Below are 18,343 nucleotides of genomic sequence, written 5' to 3'. Positions count from 1 at the left end.
TTTCATTTTCCATAAGGGTCACCAGGACATATGGGACACTGACAGCAATAAAAACCTGACAGATGTTGTAACCCCTCTTTGCTCTGTCTAAAACAAAAACAAAAAAAGTGTTGCCTTTGGCTATATTTTGATAAGAATATCAACCCTTCCTTATTTTATCCAACAAGAAAAATAAATTATTTTAGATACTGGCTTTAGATAAAAGGCTTTAGATAGTATTTAGTAGTATCTTTACGGGTAATGAACATTAAATCTAGCCATAGATGGATGCAGGAAAGAAAATAGCTTGATTCCCCCATCAACACTGACTGACTACCTCTGTGGAAGCCACTGTGTTTTTGCGATGGGGGGGGGGGCAGTGGGAGCCCTCCCTGCTGAGAGAACAAATCAATTACTACTGACACCTATAATAGCAGCTAGCAATAGTTGCATGTAAAATCCGGCAGGCTAGTTGTACCCAAGTTGATCAGTCAGCTTGGGGTACATTCAGCCAGCCCATACATGGTTTGAATCTCAGCCAGTCCCTACTGAACTGGCCGAGATGCAAGCCATCTATTGCCGGAATTACAATTTTCTGCAGTTGAAGCAAAAAAAACAGAATAAATCCTGTGTTAAAACAAAAGCACACATCTTCTTGAAAGAGTTATCAAGAAAAGGTAGCTACTGCAACCTCCAAGATCTAAAACTATTTGCTAAATAACATGTTACAGATCCATGATTCCAAATGTAGTCTAGATTTTCTGTTTTTGTTTTTGATTATGTGCAAAATGCATTTCATCTAGTGTGGCATATCATCCCTTGGCCACAAGGTGGTGCTACATACATATGTAGTTTGATTTTGGAATAAAAGACTGAAACATTTAAAATGGGGAAAAGAGATGTGTGTTAGGCCAGTCAATTCAAATAAATCTATATTGATAATGCATTTGATAACAGCTATATTTTATGTTATTGTTATTTTTTTTTCATTTGAAAATAAAAATTTTTTTTTCTTTTTCATGGTTTGTTCTGCAGAAAAATGAGAAAGAGAAAAAGAACAGAACAAAACATAGTTTGTGGAATTAGTAAAGAATTTGAATTCCATCAGGTCCTAACCCTGAAATTGGAGATTTATGTACCACTCATAAACAGGTAAATGAATCTGTCAGGCGGGAACTCATACAGGTGCATGACTAAGCAGTACTGTAGTGGGGTAGCCTGATGGGGTGCAGCCTGATGGGGAAGCTGAGAGACCAGTTGCCCATGGGGTCAACCTTGCTTTTGATTGATAGCACATGGCAGTTTGTGGATTCCATGCCCACTGCCGTGTGCTGTCAATTAAAAGCAAGGGAAACCTGATGAGTAACTAGTCTCTCTGTCTCCCCATCAGGCTCTGCCTTCCCAACAGGCACTGTGACTGTGTAGACTTAGGTCCACCTCCCCTGTGACTTGTCATTTCCCAAATATGAGCATTTCCATATTTGGGTAATGACATCACCAATATCCCAAGTCCCTTTGTTTACCTTTAGCTGTCAACAAAGGGATCTTCTGGCCAACAGCTGAAAGGGCTAGGGATAAAGCCTGTGCTGGAAGCTGTCACATTTTTGACAGGATGGGTAGAAGAGGGGGTGAAGTATGTCAGGTACCAATCTGAAAGTGAATTAGAAATGGTGGGATAACAGGGCAATGATAATTATATGGGGGACTTCAACTATCCTGATACTGATTAGGTAGATGGGACTGCATACTAAACTGGGGCTTGTCATTTTTTGGGCATATTGTAGGTCAACTTCATGTGTCAAATGTTTGAAGCCAGAGACGAGAAATAATGCTCCTTTGCATTGATTATTTCAAACATCATAGGGCAGATGGTACCAACTGAGTGAAGAAAAGCAAATATGGTACCAGTAATCAAAAAAGGACCAAGATGTATACTGGGAAACTACAGATCAGTCAGCCTAACATCAATAGCATGTAAAGTATTGGGGAAAATTGCAAGGGGCCATAACCAAGAATTTTCCTGTGAAAATTGTATCATTAATAGCAACTAATATTTATTCATGAAAGACCGTTCTTGTCAGAACAACATTTTAACATTCTATGAGGAGGGAAATTCCACAATCTGTATTTAACATACAAGAACTTTACTCTTTGTTTCTATACCTCAGTGTAACAGCACCATCGACCACGGATCCTGTCCACTGCAAACTGAGAGATGTTTGCTGCCAAGGTATTTTGCGTAAACAAGTCTCGAAAAATTCAGTGGGATGTGTACCTTCTGCATGCTCTGAAATACCAATAAATCTGAAATTCTTTGCATCTGAGTCTATTTTCCAGATCTTCCCATTTTGATATCATGTGTATTTGTTTGATCTGAGCAGAGCCACATCTTGTTTTAAGGGTATAGCATTGCCCTCTAAATCTCCAACCCAGGGGCGGACTGACCATTCGAGCACTCGGGCACTGCCCAAGAGCCCGGGGTCAGTAGGGGGCCCCATGAAATGCCCCTGGTACCTTTTTTATAGGCTTTTTTGAGTGTGGGCAAGGACACAGGGGCCCCATGATCCCCTATTGCCCGGGGGCCCCATGAGTTGTCAGTCCGCCCCTGCTCCCACCATACCTTCCAGAGAAGAGGAGTCCCACCTTTTTAATTGAGAGCAGGACTTCTGCCAAAGTTGGCTCAGCATGGGCAGCATTAATGGCCCAGGCAGGATAAATGTCAGCATATTTAAGCTACCCAATAGAGGACCCTTACGGCCCCTCGTTTTGTTTCACTCACCCCAATGGTATGTGTGCAGGTTCCTCAGTTATATGTACAGGGCATTCTGGGGGCACAGAGGATTGTGTATTTACATGTTTGCCCATGCCTCCTTCTTTGCAGGTGTACAGGCAAAGTGCTCCAGCAGGATTGCAGTGTCCTTGTTGTTGATGACATCGGAGCTGGTGTCATTTTGGGATACAAGGTCTGCGGCAGAGGAGTTCCAAAGTTTTTCTTTCTCTCAAGTAATATGGAGCAAAGATGTTGGTAGGCAGGAGGAAGAGTTCCTATGTAGATGGGAGCCCACAAAGCAGGATCAATGCAGCGGTGGAAGGCTCAAGATCAGAATCAGCAGCAGGAACTCTGCAGTATGCACCCAACCACATGGATGGTTAGCCACATTCCCCATTATTGTTACTTTTGTAAACATTGAAACTGTAACTAGTGAAAATGCCAACCAAGCAGCAAAATGCACAGCTTAAATATATACATTTTTATCTGACACATGATTTGTAATTATTTGCAGCTAGTTCTATGTTAATGGCTCCAAAGCATAACCAGATCCTAAAATTCTACTACTGCAGCTTAACAGCTGTCATGAACACTAATCAAAGAACTCCCTCAGGATCGAGGTTGGACAATGAAGTAGTACAATTATAAGGCCATTCCTCAGTTCACACTGCTGTCTATTCTTATGAGCTTTTTTACCTGTTGGCACATGTGCATTATGGGAGAGTCTGACTGGTTTCAAGTGATGGCCCTCCCTCTCCTAATCTGAGTGAAGCTGTGCAGGGCACTACATGAGCCAAAGTCAAGACAAGTTTAGGTATATAATCTTGTTGCAGTAAGATATATTTAAAAAATACAGTTTACATTTTTTTAACTGAATTAACTCTATGTTTATACACAGTATCTGCGTAGATTCCAACATTAATGGGACTTATGATGACAACACTATAGCAGTTGTTGTTTTTAGGCTTTGAAGCTGTTATCCAGATCTTGGCATCACAACCTTCCATGCTGCAGTAACATTTTGCTCAGCTTTTAACTTGTGTTTAATGTACTTCCAATATAGCAGACCCTTCATTTATATACCTGAGACAGTCTGTGAACAGAGATTGGCATTAATGAGAACTAGCCATGCATGATATGCCCTTATGTTACAGTGCAGCCATATGGAAATGTCAACACAGCTGCCCATTATACAATACTCCACCAGAAGCTTCACCTGCAGAACATCACAAGTTCAGCAAGGTGTTGGCAAGTTACAGTGCAACATAGAAGCAGGCACAGTAGGGGGTCTATTTATACATTTTTTTTCACACAGGATTCACACAAATTTTACTTAAGCTTCACACTTAACATCCAGATTAGAAATGTGTACATCTTGGTTAAAACACATAAATAGACCCCCTTAAAGTGTCACATTCCTTAAAGCCATTGTTGATGCTGCACTTGAATGATTAAATGCATGGATTGATCTTAGAATCAAAAGGCTGAGAAAGTGGAAGAAGTACCGTATATACTCGAGTATAAGCCGACCCGAATATAAGCCGAGGTACCTAATTTTACCACAAAAAACTGGGAAAAACTATTGACTCGAGTATAAGCCGAGGGTGGGAACACCAGTGGGAAGAATCGTGCCTCATCATTGGTGTCAGTGGGAGGAATAGTGCCCCATCATTGGTGTCAGTGGGAGGAATAGTGCACCATCATTGGTATCAGTGGGAGGAATAGTGCCCCATCATTGGTATCAGTGGGAGGAATAGTGCCCCATCATTAGTATCAGTGGGAGGAATAGTGCCCCATCATTGGTATCAGTGGGAGGAATAGTGCCCCATCATTTGTGTCAGTGGGAGGAATAGCGCCCCATCATTGGTATCAGTGCGAGGAATAGTGCCCCATCATTGGTATCAGTGGGAGGAATAGTGCCCCATCATTGGTGTCGTTGGGAGGAATAGTGTCCCATCATTGGTGTCAGTGGGAGGAATAGCGCCCCATCATTGGTGTCAGTGGGAGGAATAGTGCCCCATCATTGGTATCAGTGGGAGGAATAGTGCCCCATCATTGGTATCAGTGGGAGGAATAGTGTCCCATCATTGGTGTCAGTGGGAGGAATAGCGCCCCATCATTGGTGTCAGTGGGAGGAATAGCGCCCCATCATTGGTGTCAGTGGGAGGAATAGCGCCCCATCATTGGTATCAGTGGCAGGAATAGTGCCCCATCATTAGTATCAGTGGGGGGAATAGCACCCCATTATTGGTGTCAGTGGAATAGTGCCCCATCTTTGGTGTCAGTGGGAGGAATAGTGCCCCATCATTGGTATCAGTGGGAGGAATAGTGCCCCATCATTGGTATCAGTGGGAGGAATAGTGCCCCATCATTGGTGTCAGTGGGAGGAATAGTGTCCCATCATTGGTGTCAGTGGGAGGAATAGCGCCCCATCATTGGTGTCAGTGGGAGGAATAGCGCCCCATCATTGGTGTCAGTGGGAGGAATAGCGCCCCATCATTGGTATCAGTGGCAGGAATAGTGCCCCATCATTAGTATCAGTGGGGGGAATAGCACCCCATTATTGGTGTCAGTGGAATAGTGCCCCATCTTTGGTGTCAGTGGGAGAAATAGTGTCCCATCATTGGTGTCAGTGGGAGGAAAAGTGTCCCAACATTGGTGTCAGTGGGAGGAATAGTATCCCATCATTGGTGTCAGTGGAGGGGGTGGAGGAATAGTGCCCCATCGTTGGTGTCAGTGGGGGGGAGGAAAAGTGCCCCATCGTTGGTGTCAGTGGGGGGGAGGAATAGTATCCCATGATTGGTGTCAGTGGGGGGTGGAATAGTGCTCCATGATTGGTGTCAGTGGGGGGTGGAATAGTGCCCCATCATTGGTGTCAGTGGGGGGGGGGGAATAGTGCCCTATCATTGGTGTCAGTGGGGGGGAGGAAAAGTGCCCCATCGTTGGTGTCAGTGGGAGGAATAATGCCCCATTATTGGTATCAGTGGCACCAATGATGGGGCACTATTCCTCCCACTGACACTTGCTGACCCCTGTTCCAGTATGGTGCTGCTGCAGCCAGCATATGTGGTTGCAGCAGAACCTAAGCACGGCACACTTACCTGCATCTCCTTCACTCGATTTTCGCGGGGCCGCTCAGCTCCGCCTCCTCGCCGGTGATTGGCCGCCTGTGTGCCTTTCCTGAGCTACAGTTCTGGCGGCCAATCACCGGTGAGAAGGCGGAGCCGAGCAGCCGAAGAAAAAAAAGTGGACGGACCGAATGAAGGAGCAGCCGCACTTCCTGGACTGGATCGTCGTGGGACCGGAGCCAGGTAAGAGACAGCAGCCCCCTGCCCACCCCTGTACTTACCGTAGTTTCCCTTCTGTTGGAAGGGGGGGGAGCCATCTGCAGACGTTGACTCGAGTATAAGCCGAGGGGGCCGTTTTTCAGCACAAAAAATGTGCTGAAAAACTCGGCTTATACTCGAGTATATACGGTATCTGAGACTGCTGTACTGCAGGAAAGGTGACAATGAAGTGAATTGCCAAAACTGCCTTTTATTTATAATCATTATATTTAACATAATGTGATGATCAAGAGCTACCTTCTTTTTGTTACTTTTTTTGAGGTTTAGTGGATTACTTCATTAAGGGTTCATAAGAGTGGTTTCATTATTAAAATACAATTCCATAAAGACCAGCGGTCAAAAAAAGACAATATCTTCTTTTACCTATGGAAGGATTAGTGTGTATCTTGATGTGTTAAAAATTCTAGATTACCAAGTTAGGAAAATTAGGAGTTTAAGGAAAAAACTTGCAAGGCACAGCTGGTAGTAATTACTATTTTACTAAAGTAGACTACCTGGATTACAGCACAATCACTATATGCTGTGTATATATATATATATATATATATATATATATATATATACAGAATATATATATATATGGTATATATTCAATCCTTCATTTGTATTCCAAACTGGACCATGGGATTATTTCCAACCCAGCATGAGGCTGTATTTCTGTTAGACTTGACATTTTATAAAGGAATAATGGAATGCAGGAAATGTGATGTATAACTCAACTGAAGGAGGTGTATCAATCAAAAAATAAGAATTGTAGAATTGTAGCACTGGGACTTTATGAGTGTTGGAACAATATCTAAGCTGTTAGTGGAACAAGATATTGTCTAAAATGTTCCTGCTCACGTACTATTACAAACTATAACAGTAAAGTCTGTACTTAACCATTTAACCTCCGAAAGGGTTTACCCCCTCCATGACCAGGGCATGTTTTTGCTATTCAGTACTGTGCTAATTTAACTGGAAATTGCTTGTTCATGCAACATTGTACACAAATGAAATTTGTATAATTCTTTTTCACACAAATTGAGCTTTCTTTTGGTGGTATTTAATCACCACTGGGTTTTTTATTTTTGCTATATAAATTAAAACATACCAAACATTTTGAAAAAAAAATTCTTACTTTCTGTTTTAAAATTTTGCAAATAAATATTATGTATTCATACATTTAGGCCAACATGTAATTTAATACATTTCTTTGGTAAAAAAAAATCAGTGTATACTATTTAGTCTGTGTGAAAGTTATAGAATCTACAAACTTTGGTATAAATATTTGAAAATTGATAAATCCTGATGTACTGATGACCTATGTCATTTCTTGAGGGCCTTAAAATGCCCCCCCCCCCAAATCATCACTTTTTGGAAAATAAGCAGTCCAAGGTATTTAGTAAGAGGCATTGCAAGTTTTTAGAAGTTTACATTTTTTAGCAGTTTTTTGTGAAATGAAGAAATTAAATTAAATTTATTTTTTTCCCCCACAATTATTTCAATGTTTTTTACATACTGTCACCAGAGCAGTACAATTGCACCATATGACTGGCATGGTAGTGATTAGGGATACTGACTGGTGACAGCATGTAAAAAAAAAGTTTAAATTTTTTAAGCTTTTATTTCTTTTTTTTTTTTTTTACATCCTGTCATCAGAGCAGTTCAGTGTCACCATAACAACACTGTACTACTCTAGGGAAGGGGGTGGGGGGGTTGTAATCAGGGATTTTTCAACACTGTTATTGCTTAGAACAGCCATGATCACTGTTATAAGCAGTAGTTAACTGTCATGAATGGAAAGCCATTCATGACAGCTTGCTTTCTGTTGACATGCTGCAGCTAATCACATGGAACAGGGTGTCAGGTACCATGTGATAGCTGTGGGCCAATTACAACTTCACAACACTAAGCAAGCAGTCATGAATGGAAAACATTCATGACTGTTTAGTTTACATTGTAATCATTTGATTGCTATGATTGGTCATAGTGAACACATGATAACCTAGCCATTCACTGGCGTAACCACAGACCCGCTAGTGTGAGTGTGCCAGGCGACATACCAGTATGTCACATGGCCTGGCTGTGACTCCCACTAGCAGTATATGCACTGTTAGCAGGCAGCAAGTGGTTAAAATGAATCTGTGCTATGCAGTGCAAAGCAATAAATTCATTATCAAAGCAGAAATAAACTCTCCTATACTCTTATCTGCCAAGGATGGTGCCATCTTAACCTCTTTTTTCAATCTGTAGTTGCTATGGTGCTGCCCCAGCAGTCCTACATTGTACATTAGGACACCAAGAGTGCCGTCACATCCAAAGAGTGTCAGAGAGTGAAGAAGACTGCCGATTGACAGGGGAGCAATGAATTAGATCAGTATTGTGCTTATTCTAACCAACCTAAACAAAAAGAGTATTTAACCCTTGCAGTTTAGGTAAACTTTTAGAAACACCTGGAGTTCAGATTTAAATGCTAAATAACTGCATTTGTGTACACATGTTTACATATTATCAAAAGCTCTTTTATACGATGTTCACAATATAACCTTTTAGTTCTGGGTATAGGGACAAATAAATGTAGACCACAGTGACAGATCAACCTGATCTAAGAAACAGCAGGCTGTTTTATGTGCCAAGGTCTATGTGCTTCTATTGATAATAAATTGTATTTTTTAAGCTGTATTTGCTATCTGGGTCATGGAATTTGTCCAGCTCTGTTTAAGAGTTTATTCAGCGAAACTACTCTTTCACATCCTGTTTTAGTTTTTCATATACACCAGCCAGAACAGAATTTAGTCAGCAGCATTTATCTGTTTTGTGTCTCAGTCATGTTGGTGGCAAGATGGTCTTTTGTCCATAGCACTCAGCACATGAGGCATTCTTCAATACATACAGATTTTGCTTCCTCATCACTTTTTAATGGATGAATAATTATAATACAATAAAATGGAAGTAATGCAAAAGGCTAAATGCACAGTTGAATAAGTAAGTATGACCTGCTTTACCTGCCAAAAATATGTGATTTTGTTCAGTGACTGTTCTAACCCAGCTATCCCTGTCAGAGAGTGGCGCCAGAATCTGATCTTACAATTTAAGCAAAATGTGGCTTTTGCCACATATATAGAGGATAGAATATAAGAAAGTAAATTGATTATTATATTTTTAATGAATACAAAAATGTAGTAAATGGAAGAAATACTCTCTCTCTCTGCATATATATATATATATATATATATATATATATACTGTATACATTTGAGTATTTCAAGAGCCAAGTCAAAATTGTTTTTACTGTGCAAATGCTATAGTATCTTCAGAAAATGTAATACTCGAATACCCGATCATGAGTTTATTAACAGCTTACAAGGGAGAAACAGTTAATCATCAATTACAGTATAAACACCTGGATGTGTTTAGCACTTGAAAACCCTTACTCAAGGTTATCACATTGATGACTGACTGGTATATGAATACCAGAACTGAAAGTGTCCTTTACAGTCTCTACCTATGCTATAGGGGGATTACTGTATACACTGAACACCAATAGAACTGGGGTTATTACATTAATGACTAAGGTAACTGGCACAATAACATTGACCAGAGATGTGCAGTATTTTTCTGGCCATCAATGCACATGGGGCTTTTACTTGGGGGGTGGGTTCTCCACTTGAAATGAAGGTAAAAGGGCTAAGACAGCATATATAAGTGTATAAGTCAAAACAGGGAGCACAAGTATACAGAAGGTATAATAGTTGTCAATATAGGTCATTGTCCACCAGAAATAAAATTAACCTTTCATTAGCAGTGTAAAATTAGATGACTGGAAAGGAGGGGGGGTGCAACAGGGATGGAAGCTCCATTTAATTTTTTGCTATGGACCCTTAGATTTGTAACACCCAGGAGTAGTACAGATCTTTCATAATCCTATCATCACCCCTAACATGATGCTACACCACACCATATTAAAGTAGCTACCATGTGGAAAATAGTAGAGAAGAGTAACCAGTCACTTGGTAAGACCAGAACTACACTGTTCAAAAACATGCTCAATAGCAGCTTTGGAGATGTTGCTGTACAAGAAAGTAATTATAATGCTTTAACAGCAACATCATTTAAAGTTGTCATCTCCCCAAGCAGTGCCTGTTTGCTCCATTTTACAGTGAAAGAAAGACTGCAACAATTACAATAACATTAGATTGCCCCTCCATTCATTAAAAAAAGATCACAGTGAAAAGTCTTCTTGCACCTGTACTCTTACACTTTTTTCCCCACTGTATAAAACAGGTTAAATATTTGTGAATAATGGTCAAGAGGTTTAGTGCTCAGAGCAAGATTAATCATTCAGTGTCTACTATTTTTGAATCACTCTCCTGAAATTGCTAAACTAATTTGGTAGAATGTTTTGATGGCACAGTACTTTATCTGTGAAAATTGATGTTAGTGACAAATACCATGGTACACCCAGGCCCAGTGGTGTATTTAGGTTTTGTGCTGCCCTAGGCAACACAAAAATTGTCTGCCCCACGGACACCGACCAGAGAGCCTGACATTGACAAACAACACCCCTGCCCCCCACCTGTCAGAGCCTTCTACTAACCCCCCCCCAGTGATAAAAAGAAAGACACCCATCTTCACAGCTCCCGGGAATGAGAGTCAGGCTCTAAATACACCATCAAGCAGCCTGCAGCCTCTCTCAGATCCCACCTGGTTCCCATGGCATGCATGTCCTTTCTTACATCTCTTTTTTTGGGGGGAAGTGCTGCCCCCCTGAAAAATGCTGCCCTAGGCAAGTGCCTTGTTTACCTTGTGGTAAATACGCCCCTGTCCAGGCCTAGACTATAGGAAAGTGTGCAATAGTCAGGACTGAGGGAGGACAATTCCAACACGTGGCAAACTGTCCCTTGTTTTTACTTTGATTTCCCATGTGCTCAAGTTGTAATAAAACAACAATATATTAACATTAACTTGAATTCATAATAACTTTATTTCCTTTTTATGACTTAAACAACTGATATTGTCATGGGGTGCTGCAATAAAATCGGCCTTGGGGGTTCCAAACTAAACTGGGTACTGATTGCACTTCTAAGCCTGGTTATTAAAAATAAAAGGCATATTATCAAGACGGAAAAGCATTGCCATTTTTTCAGTTAATCAGACTTTCTTATTTGGTCCTGCAGGTTTGAAAAAATAAAGATTAATATTGCATCAAATTCATGTGAAAGATATAGAAAAGTGTTACCATGAAAATCTGTGGTCATATCAGTCATAACATAATAGGCTGCCTATCAGGGTGTATCATTCACACATGCACCTCAGTACAAAATAATTAAACATTATTGAACTAAATATTTACGTATATTGTTATATAGTATCAAAGCAAGGCAGCTCTACATAACTGGTGCTGCCCTAGATGTAAATGGATACTAAGAATAATGAGCTTCAGCATTAAATAAGTCTGAAGCAAGTATTGTTTTTAATGCTATACTAGATAATCCCTTTAATTTTCCTTTGTTGCATTGCAAAAATAACAGAGGAAACTGCTTATACTAAAAGCAATGTTACTAATCAGTATCACTTATAATATACAATACCGCTATATTGTATATGTAATATTAATTTACATTATCATTACTTTCTTAAACTAAAACAAAAAACATCTCCTGAGGGAAATAGGGATGCTGCTGCTCCTAAACTCCCATAAATAACAGACTCAATGGAAAAACTACCACTGCTTGGGGGAACCAACACAAATCCCCACTAGTACTAGCTTCGGCCTTAGCCTTTGCCTGTCTGTAATAGTATAAGAAATTATAAATAGTGCCTGTAGTGATCAATGTTTTTGGGGTTGTGGCCATCGTGGAGATGTATTGCATATCTGGTGGTCATGCCCGAGACTGTTTCATTTTTGGTCTTGTGTGTTTGGCCTCCTTTTCACCTTGTTCCATCTCTCCATACGCCGGGATGCTCGGTATGCTTTGCTTCATTGCCCCATACCGGGCCTCTTGGCTCACTAGCAGAAGTTGGCTTCCTATCTGTTTTTATCCACCACTAGAACAATTGATCAGGCCTGGAAGAGTCCGTTTGTCCCTCTTCAGGGGGTGCGGGATCGTGTGACCACTATGATGCTCAACGAACAGATGTCGAGTATCCGCAATGACTCCCAATGTAAATGTTTGAAAAAATGGGAGCCGTGGTTGCAATATGCCTTTCCCTCACTCCCCCCCGGCTAGTCTGGGGATGTAATGGCGTTCAGTATTGGCGCTCTTGGATCCCTGCTCTCTGCCCCCCCCCTTTTTTTTTTCTTCTCTTCTCTCTTTCTTCCTTTTTCTCTCTCTCTCTGTTTTTGGTGTGACTGGACAGCTGCATTTAGTTGTTATAGTCAGTTACATTAATGTTTTGTACCTTATGTGCCATTGATAGCCCCTGCGTGGGCGTACCTTTTGCCCTGTTGGCGTTAGAGCACTGTTTTTCCTTTTTTTTATTTTGCTTTTTTTTTTTTTTTATCTGTGCAATTGATAGCCCCTGCGTGGGCGTGTTTTATTGTCTCTGTTTTATACTGTTTAAAAAATTTATAAAAACCATTGAAATAGAAATTATAAATAGTATACCAGAGTATAAAATAAATTATTAATTCATGGCCAGATGCAGAGACCAGTGTGTTTTTGTTCAAAGCATCATTCTGATGAAAATGATTATTCACAAAATGCCTTGACACATTTTGCACAGCAGTGCTAAAGTATGAGGTCTAGCAGGGCAATTAGTGTTTGCAAAAATAAAAGGGTCATCAGTTAGAATGGCTTTATTCATTTAGGGCTTAAGTAAGTGTATCTTACCTGTACAAATGAAACTTGATAGTCCACCATATACGACATCATCGTTGTCTGGTAATATAAACGGACACCGCGTTTGAACCTCCAAACAGTATTGCTTGCAAGGAATTTTGCTACTGCATTCGAATTGTGTAACTTGAAAATACTGGGAACACAGCCAGGACTTATAGACAGTCTGAAAAGGAAAAAAAAAAGGTAATGTTATATAGCAATTTATTTTGTTTACTTTAACTATAAATACATTAATGCAGCTAAGCTTTAAAAACGATAAGTAATCATCACACAAGGGATTTATAATAATCATTATTTTGACATGTCCACTGTGCAATTTAGAGCTTTAACTAATTGTATTTCTCTTCTGGAATATCAGCTAATTTACATGATATATTAGTCTACATACAATGCCAGTGCAACAGATACTGCATATCCATTAATTTAATGAGTCTAATGGCTACTACAGTGCAACTGTTTGATCCACATTTATTTTGCATATTACACAGGAGACTCTATGGCCATTGGAAGTATGCCACATAACATACCGATACCAACAGTCCCTGACAAAGCATAACAAGCAGTTATGGTCATTCAGCACAAATAATTAAAATTTAATTCACAATTAGAGTATAGCTCCACTTTTCCAAAAATATTATATTTAAAAAAATGGCAGTAAAAGGTGAAATGGCAGTCAATGAAGTGGGCAAATGAAGGGCTGTAACCATAACTATAGACATGTGAAAGGGACTTCGCCTCAGTTTGTGTTTTCGTAACTCAGGTCCTGTGTGTCTACAAATACCCCACAACAAGCAAATGTAATTATTTCCCATAAATTACCCTGGATAAGAGCCCACATAAACATAAAGGAACAAGACAGATAATGAATACGGTTTTCAGTGTTGATTTGATTGCAGTGCTGCTTAATGATATCACAATTTCCAGAAAAGTGGAGAGTGGCTATAAGGTTTACACTATAAGGGAAGCTACTAAAATCAACACGATTTTACTGATTTGCTCTTCAGAAAATAACATATAGCACGAGAAGAAGAAATGCATCCAAACCCTGTCGCCTCACATTCAGCTAGGATCAATTCAAATGGACTGGATTGCATTGTAAAATAAGGTCAGATGCCACAGTTCAAATTGATACAGCAAATCAAAAAAGCAAAGTGAGCACCTTACCACACCAATATGTATTTAGCTACTATGCCTGTTTTTGACACCCATATTGTGGTGTTTATAGAATGTAGGCTCATATCATATTAAAGACCCATAGTTCTATGAAAGGCTGTTTTTTCGATATTATTTAATGGCACATTAATTTTGTGATAAAATGCTATTCTCAGCACAAGTTTACAAATTCTCCAACGTATGCTTATGCTGAAACTGTGAATACAATATAAACATTACTTCAGCAATCCAAACATTGCATACAAAGCATTATGTATTCATTTGTGTACTGTGATGTTATAGCCAGCAGAGCCTAGACCCACAATAAGTATCTTCCAGGGTGCAGCAGTCAAGTAATAGCAACCATATTATGCTAACCACCTGTCAGCAGCAGGTAGTCACCACTTTCTGCCATCTGCTCCCTCACAGGCTTCAAATCATGAAAACTAGCTTGTTGTCAAATATATGCCAACATACATGTCCTATGAGTGCTGCTCTTTTTTGTTTTGACGCTCAGCAATTTCACATTAAATACTTAAGTATTATTTGGATTACACATGGATGGGTTTCTCAGCAGACCATGATACAAACAAAGCAATATTGATCCATTATGTTCCAGCAGTCAGAGCAGTAATAAAAACTAGCAAAAGAAATGTGTCCATTACAACCAGTTTAATTTCATGTGCCACTTTTCTAGTGGCCACCAGAAGATCAATGCTAATGCCTATTCATTGTTAGGGGCCTTATATGTCCGTGGTCCATTTCTTACATATTAACTTCTGGGTGTTTTGTAGTAACAATATTGGGTAGCAATATTTGTTTGGTGCACGTGCTGCTCTTCTATTGGTCAGAAATAAACAACTATGGTCATTCAGTTTAGCTCAATATACTGTAGCTAAGGCCAAACACAGTCAATGCAGAAGGATGTGTGTAAATGTACATAAAGGATCTTGTCAATTAAGCGTACAGAGTTCCACATCTAAACTAAGACCTGTGAATGCTATGAGATTCCAAAACCAGCTTTGCAAAATGTATACAGCAGATACAGTAAATACACAACCAGGGGCGGACTGACAACTCATGGGGCCCCCGGGCAATAGGGGATCATGGGGCCCCTGTGTCCTTGCCCAAACTCAAAAAAGCCTATGAAAAAGGAACCAGGGGCATCTCATGGGGCCCCCTACTGACCCCGGGCCCTCGGGCAGTGCCCGAGTTTCCAAATGGTCAGTCCGCCCCTGTACACAACACAAAGACAAAATGCAAAGAAAAGAGAAATCATTTTTTGTGACATTGTGAAACTGAAGGCATATGATCTTACCACAAAAGTCAACAGATAGAGGAAAAGTCAAACTGAGTATCTTTTTATGAACACTGTATCACATCAGTGATAGTGTGAAATTACATGACTAATATCAGCTCCAATATACTGTATGCTTTCCTGGTTAAAGGAATGCACTCCACATGTGCATTTATGGCAGAGTACGAGTCAGGAAACCTACAAAGGTAAGCAGTTCATCAAACCTTCCTTTTGATCCCAGTAACTATAATACATTCATTACAAAGTAAATCTAGTTTCAGCCCATTTTTGTGTCAGATGGTTTCTATGTTTAGTAATCAAGAAAATCAACTGACCAAGCGTGTAACTTTAGACACAGCAGACCATGTGAATGCTATGGAGTCCATATGCAGAAGGGACATAGCACAGTCATGCTACCCAGTATTTATTCACTTATTCGCACTATAATTCTGGAAATATATTTTGATTAAATATATGAGTATAAATAGTATAGGACTAGTTGCTATGAACACAGTTAGTATTTTGTCACACTAGAGGGATGGTCTTTGGGTTAGAGATGAAAGAGATCCTATTGCATATAATTACAGCCTGTGATGCCTGTTGCTTGATGTGAATAAAGAACAAGATTATCAATATACTAAGGTGTGCTGCTGAAGATCATCATTTTAATATTATTGTATGGTGGCACCATCTGCCAATTCACTACAGCGCCCAACATGAATAGTGGGCAAACTTGTAAAGAGTGCAACATATACAACTTCGCAGTCCTGCATCTGTTGCAAACACCAAATATGAATGATACTAGTTCATTTCCATTTCATTTGTTGCATTAATTGAGATACCAAACTTCCCTGGATCCACGGCAATTTGAGAAGTCCAGCTAAGAACCTAATTCCAGTACATTTGGGGACTAAATGAGAAAGTCCAAGTGGACCGATTGATTTTTTTTTTTTTTACCCTGAAAATGTCAAGACAAGCATATTTTAAAGGATTAATTAGTGCTTTTGAATACCGGTACTTATACTTAAACAGGAAGTATAGTCAAATACTAACTATGCCTAAACCTACTCTCACTCCCTTTCTAAACCTCTTATAACTACCCTGTAAAGTAAAGAAGTTTATACTTACTTATGCTGAGGGAGACCCTATCTGGCCACACGATTTCTCCAGTGGCCAGCTTCAGTGAAGAGGAGAATCTGTCAAAAGAGCTCTGATGATGTCAGGATGTCATCAGATGTCACTCGTTTGCTTACTATGGGGCATCTATGGTTAGCTGTCCCTCCACTACACTGAATCTGGTGCTGGGACCCGCTCTTTTGACCGGACTGGAGTGGCCTTTAGAATAGGTAAGTATACAGATCTTTCCTTTCACTGGGGAGATAGAATAGGCTTAGAATATGGTGGGAGTAGGTTTAGTTAGTATTTTACTGGAATTCCACTGTAATATATTCCCTAAATAACATCAGTATTTGACAATGATTCACCAAGCCATTACTGAATTCTGATCATCACCTTTAACTTTGGGCTTGCAAATGTTTTGTTAGATCCCTAGAATAATGTCATATACCCCACAATATATTTCTGTACAAAGCTTACAAATGAACTGCACACTCTGTACAAATATGTCATTATTAAAACACTGAAAGGCAAGACAGTCTAGATGTGATTTAATCTGACAGTGACTGCTGCAAATTGTGTTCTTCCTTTGGGAACTAGCTTGCTTAAAGCACTAAAAAGCTCTTGACTACAATGAGGAGTTTTGCATGTTGTGTGTTATATAAATGTCAGAATTTATGTATATCCTTTAGCAAAGAGGTAATATTTACCTTTTATGTTTTGTGTGTTATACTGCTTTACTCTGTTTGATTTGTTGACATCAAACATGTAGGATACAGTACAAATCAGAGATCTGCCAAGCTATGCTTTTCAAATATGTAACAATATATTTCTTTTAAAAAAGAGATTGACACAGCAGTTAAATATGTGGTTTTCATTCAAATGGCAGATGATGAATATTCTGGGCTTACTCACAACATGTCTCTGCAAGGTTAAAGCTTCTTCATCATATTTTTGGCTTGTTTAAAGATACAATGTCACCTTACCCATGCAGGGTAAAAAGACAGCGTCTCTGCAATGGGCCCCCCTGAAATCCTTTTACTCAGCTAGTCTGCACTCCCTCGTCACTCCTTCATCGGTTGCAGCTGGCAATACTACCCAAAGCTTCCAGGTATGAGGGAGCATGTGACCTGCTCTCCAGTGACAGTACTGAGGTCTAGCAACTAATGGCGACTAAGGGAGTGATGTCACTGTGCCCCTGGGTTATTGTCAGGGTTGATTTTTAGAACCATCAGCAACAGAGATGAGTGGCAAGGAAGGACAGACAAAGTGAGCGTAAGGGAGTTGGGGGGAAGGTCCTTTGCAAAAACTTGCCTAAACAATAATATGCCATTGTAATTGAGGTACTGAAAACTAATTTCCTTATGCCTTTCATGGCCTTTGAGACTCTGATATTTGGCAAATGAATATCAGGACAGCATGGGCCTAAGATGTACATGGATTTTCACACAACTCCCTGGGTTCCTGGACATACAGTAGCATGGAAAATACATTTCTCTTTTTCCCTCCCCTAGCAGTTCAGAGAGGCCGCACCTGATGAGACAGAGGTAGTTGAGCAAATGACCTACAGCCAGGTGAGTGGCCCTCCACTGTCAGCATTGGCGTGTTGGCAGCAGACTAACAGCACGCAGCTTCTCCAGAAAACAAAGTTACTATGAGGAGCAACACACCAAATGCTACATTCCAGATGCCATGGGGTGGCCACTCTGTGTCCCTAGGCAAGAGATCCCTCCAGCTGTTCACCTTGGTTACCAGAGCTACCCTGAATGTCACTGGGAGGGATACTGTTGATGAAGATAAGCACAAGTATCTGCTGTTAGTGTCCTGAACTGTTTACTGAAGAAGTGATTCTAATATA

At 40.1% G+C, this 18,343-nt stretch overlaps 1 protein-coding gene across 1 annotated transcript in view; it reads right to left on the bottom strand.

Moving 5' to 3' along the window:
* NALF1 (NALCN channel auxiliary factor 1) overlaps window positions 1–18,343 on the bottom strand; it is a 548,100-nt gene that overhangs the window by 8,277 nt on the left and 521,480 nt on the right. Inside the window, exon 2 of the mRNA XM_089693604.1 lies at window positions 12,912–13,083. Within this exon, the coding sequence (XP_089549730.1) occupies window positions 12,912–13,083 (172 nt within the window). The remainder of the gene's footprint in view (window positions 1–12,911; window positions 13,084–18,343) is intronic.

Source organism: Staurois parvus, unplaced genomic scaffold, assembly GCF_062004578.1.
Source record: "Staurois parvus isolate SC_StPar_1 unplaced genomic scaffold, SC_StPar_1.0 ptg000634l, whole genome shotgun sequence".
Classification (NCBI taxonomy): domain Eukaryota; kingdom Metazoa; phylum Chordata; class Amphibia; order Anura; family Ranidae; genus Staurois; species Staurois parvus.
The sequence above is the reverse complement of the archived record's forward strand: the minus strand, read 5'-3'. Positions and strand labels throughout refer to the sequence as shown.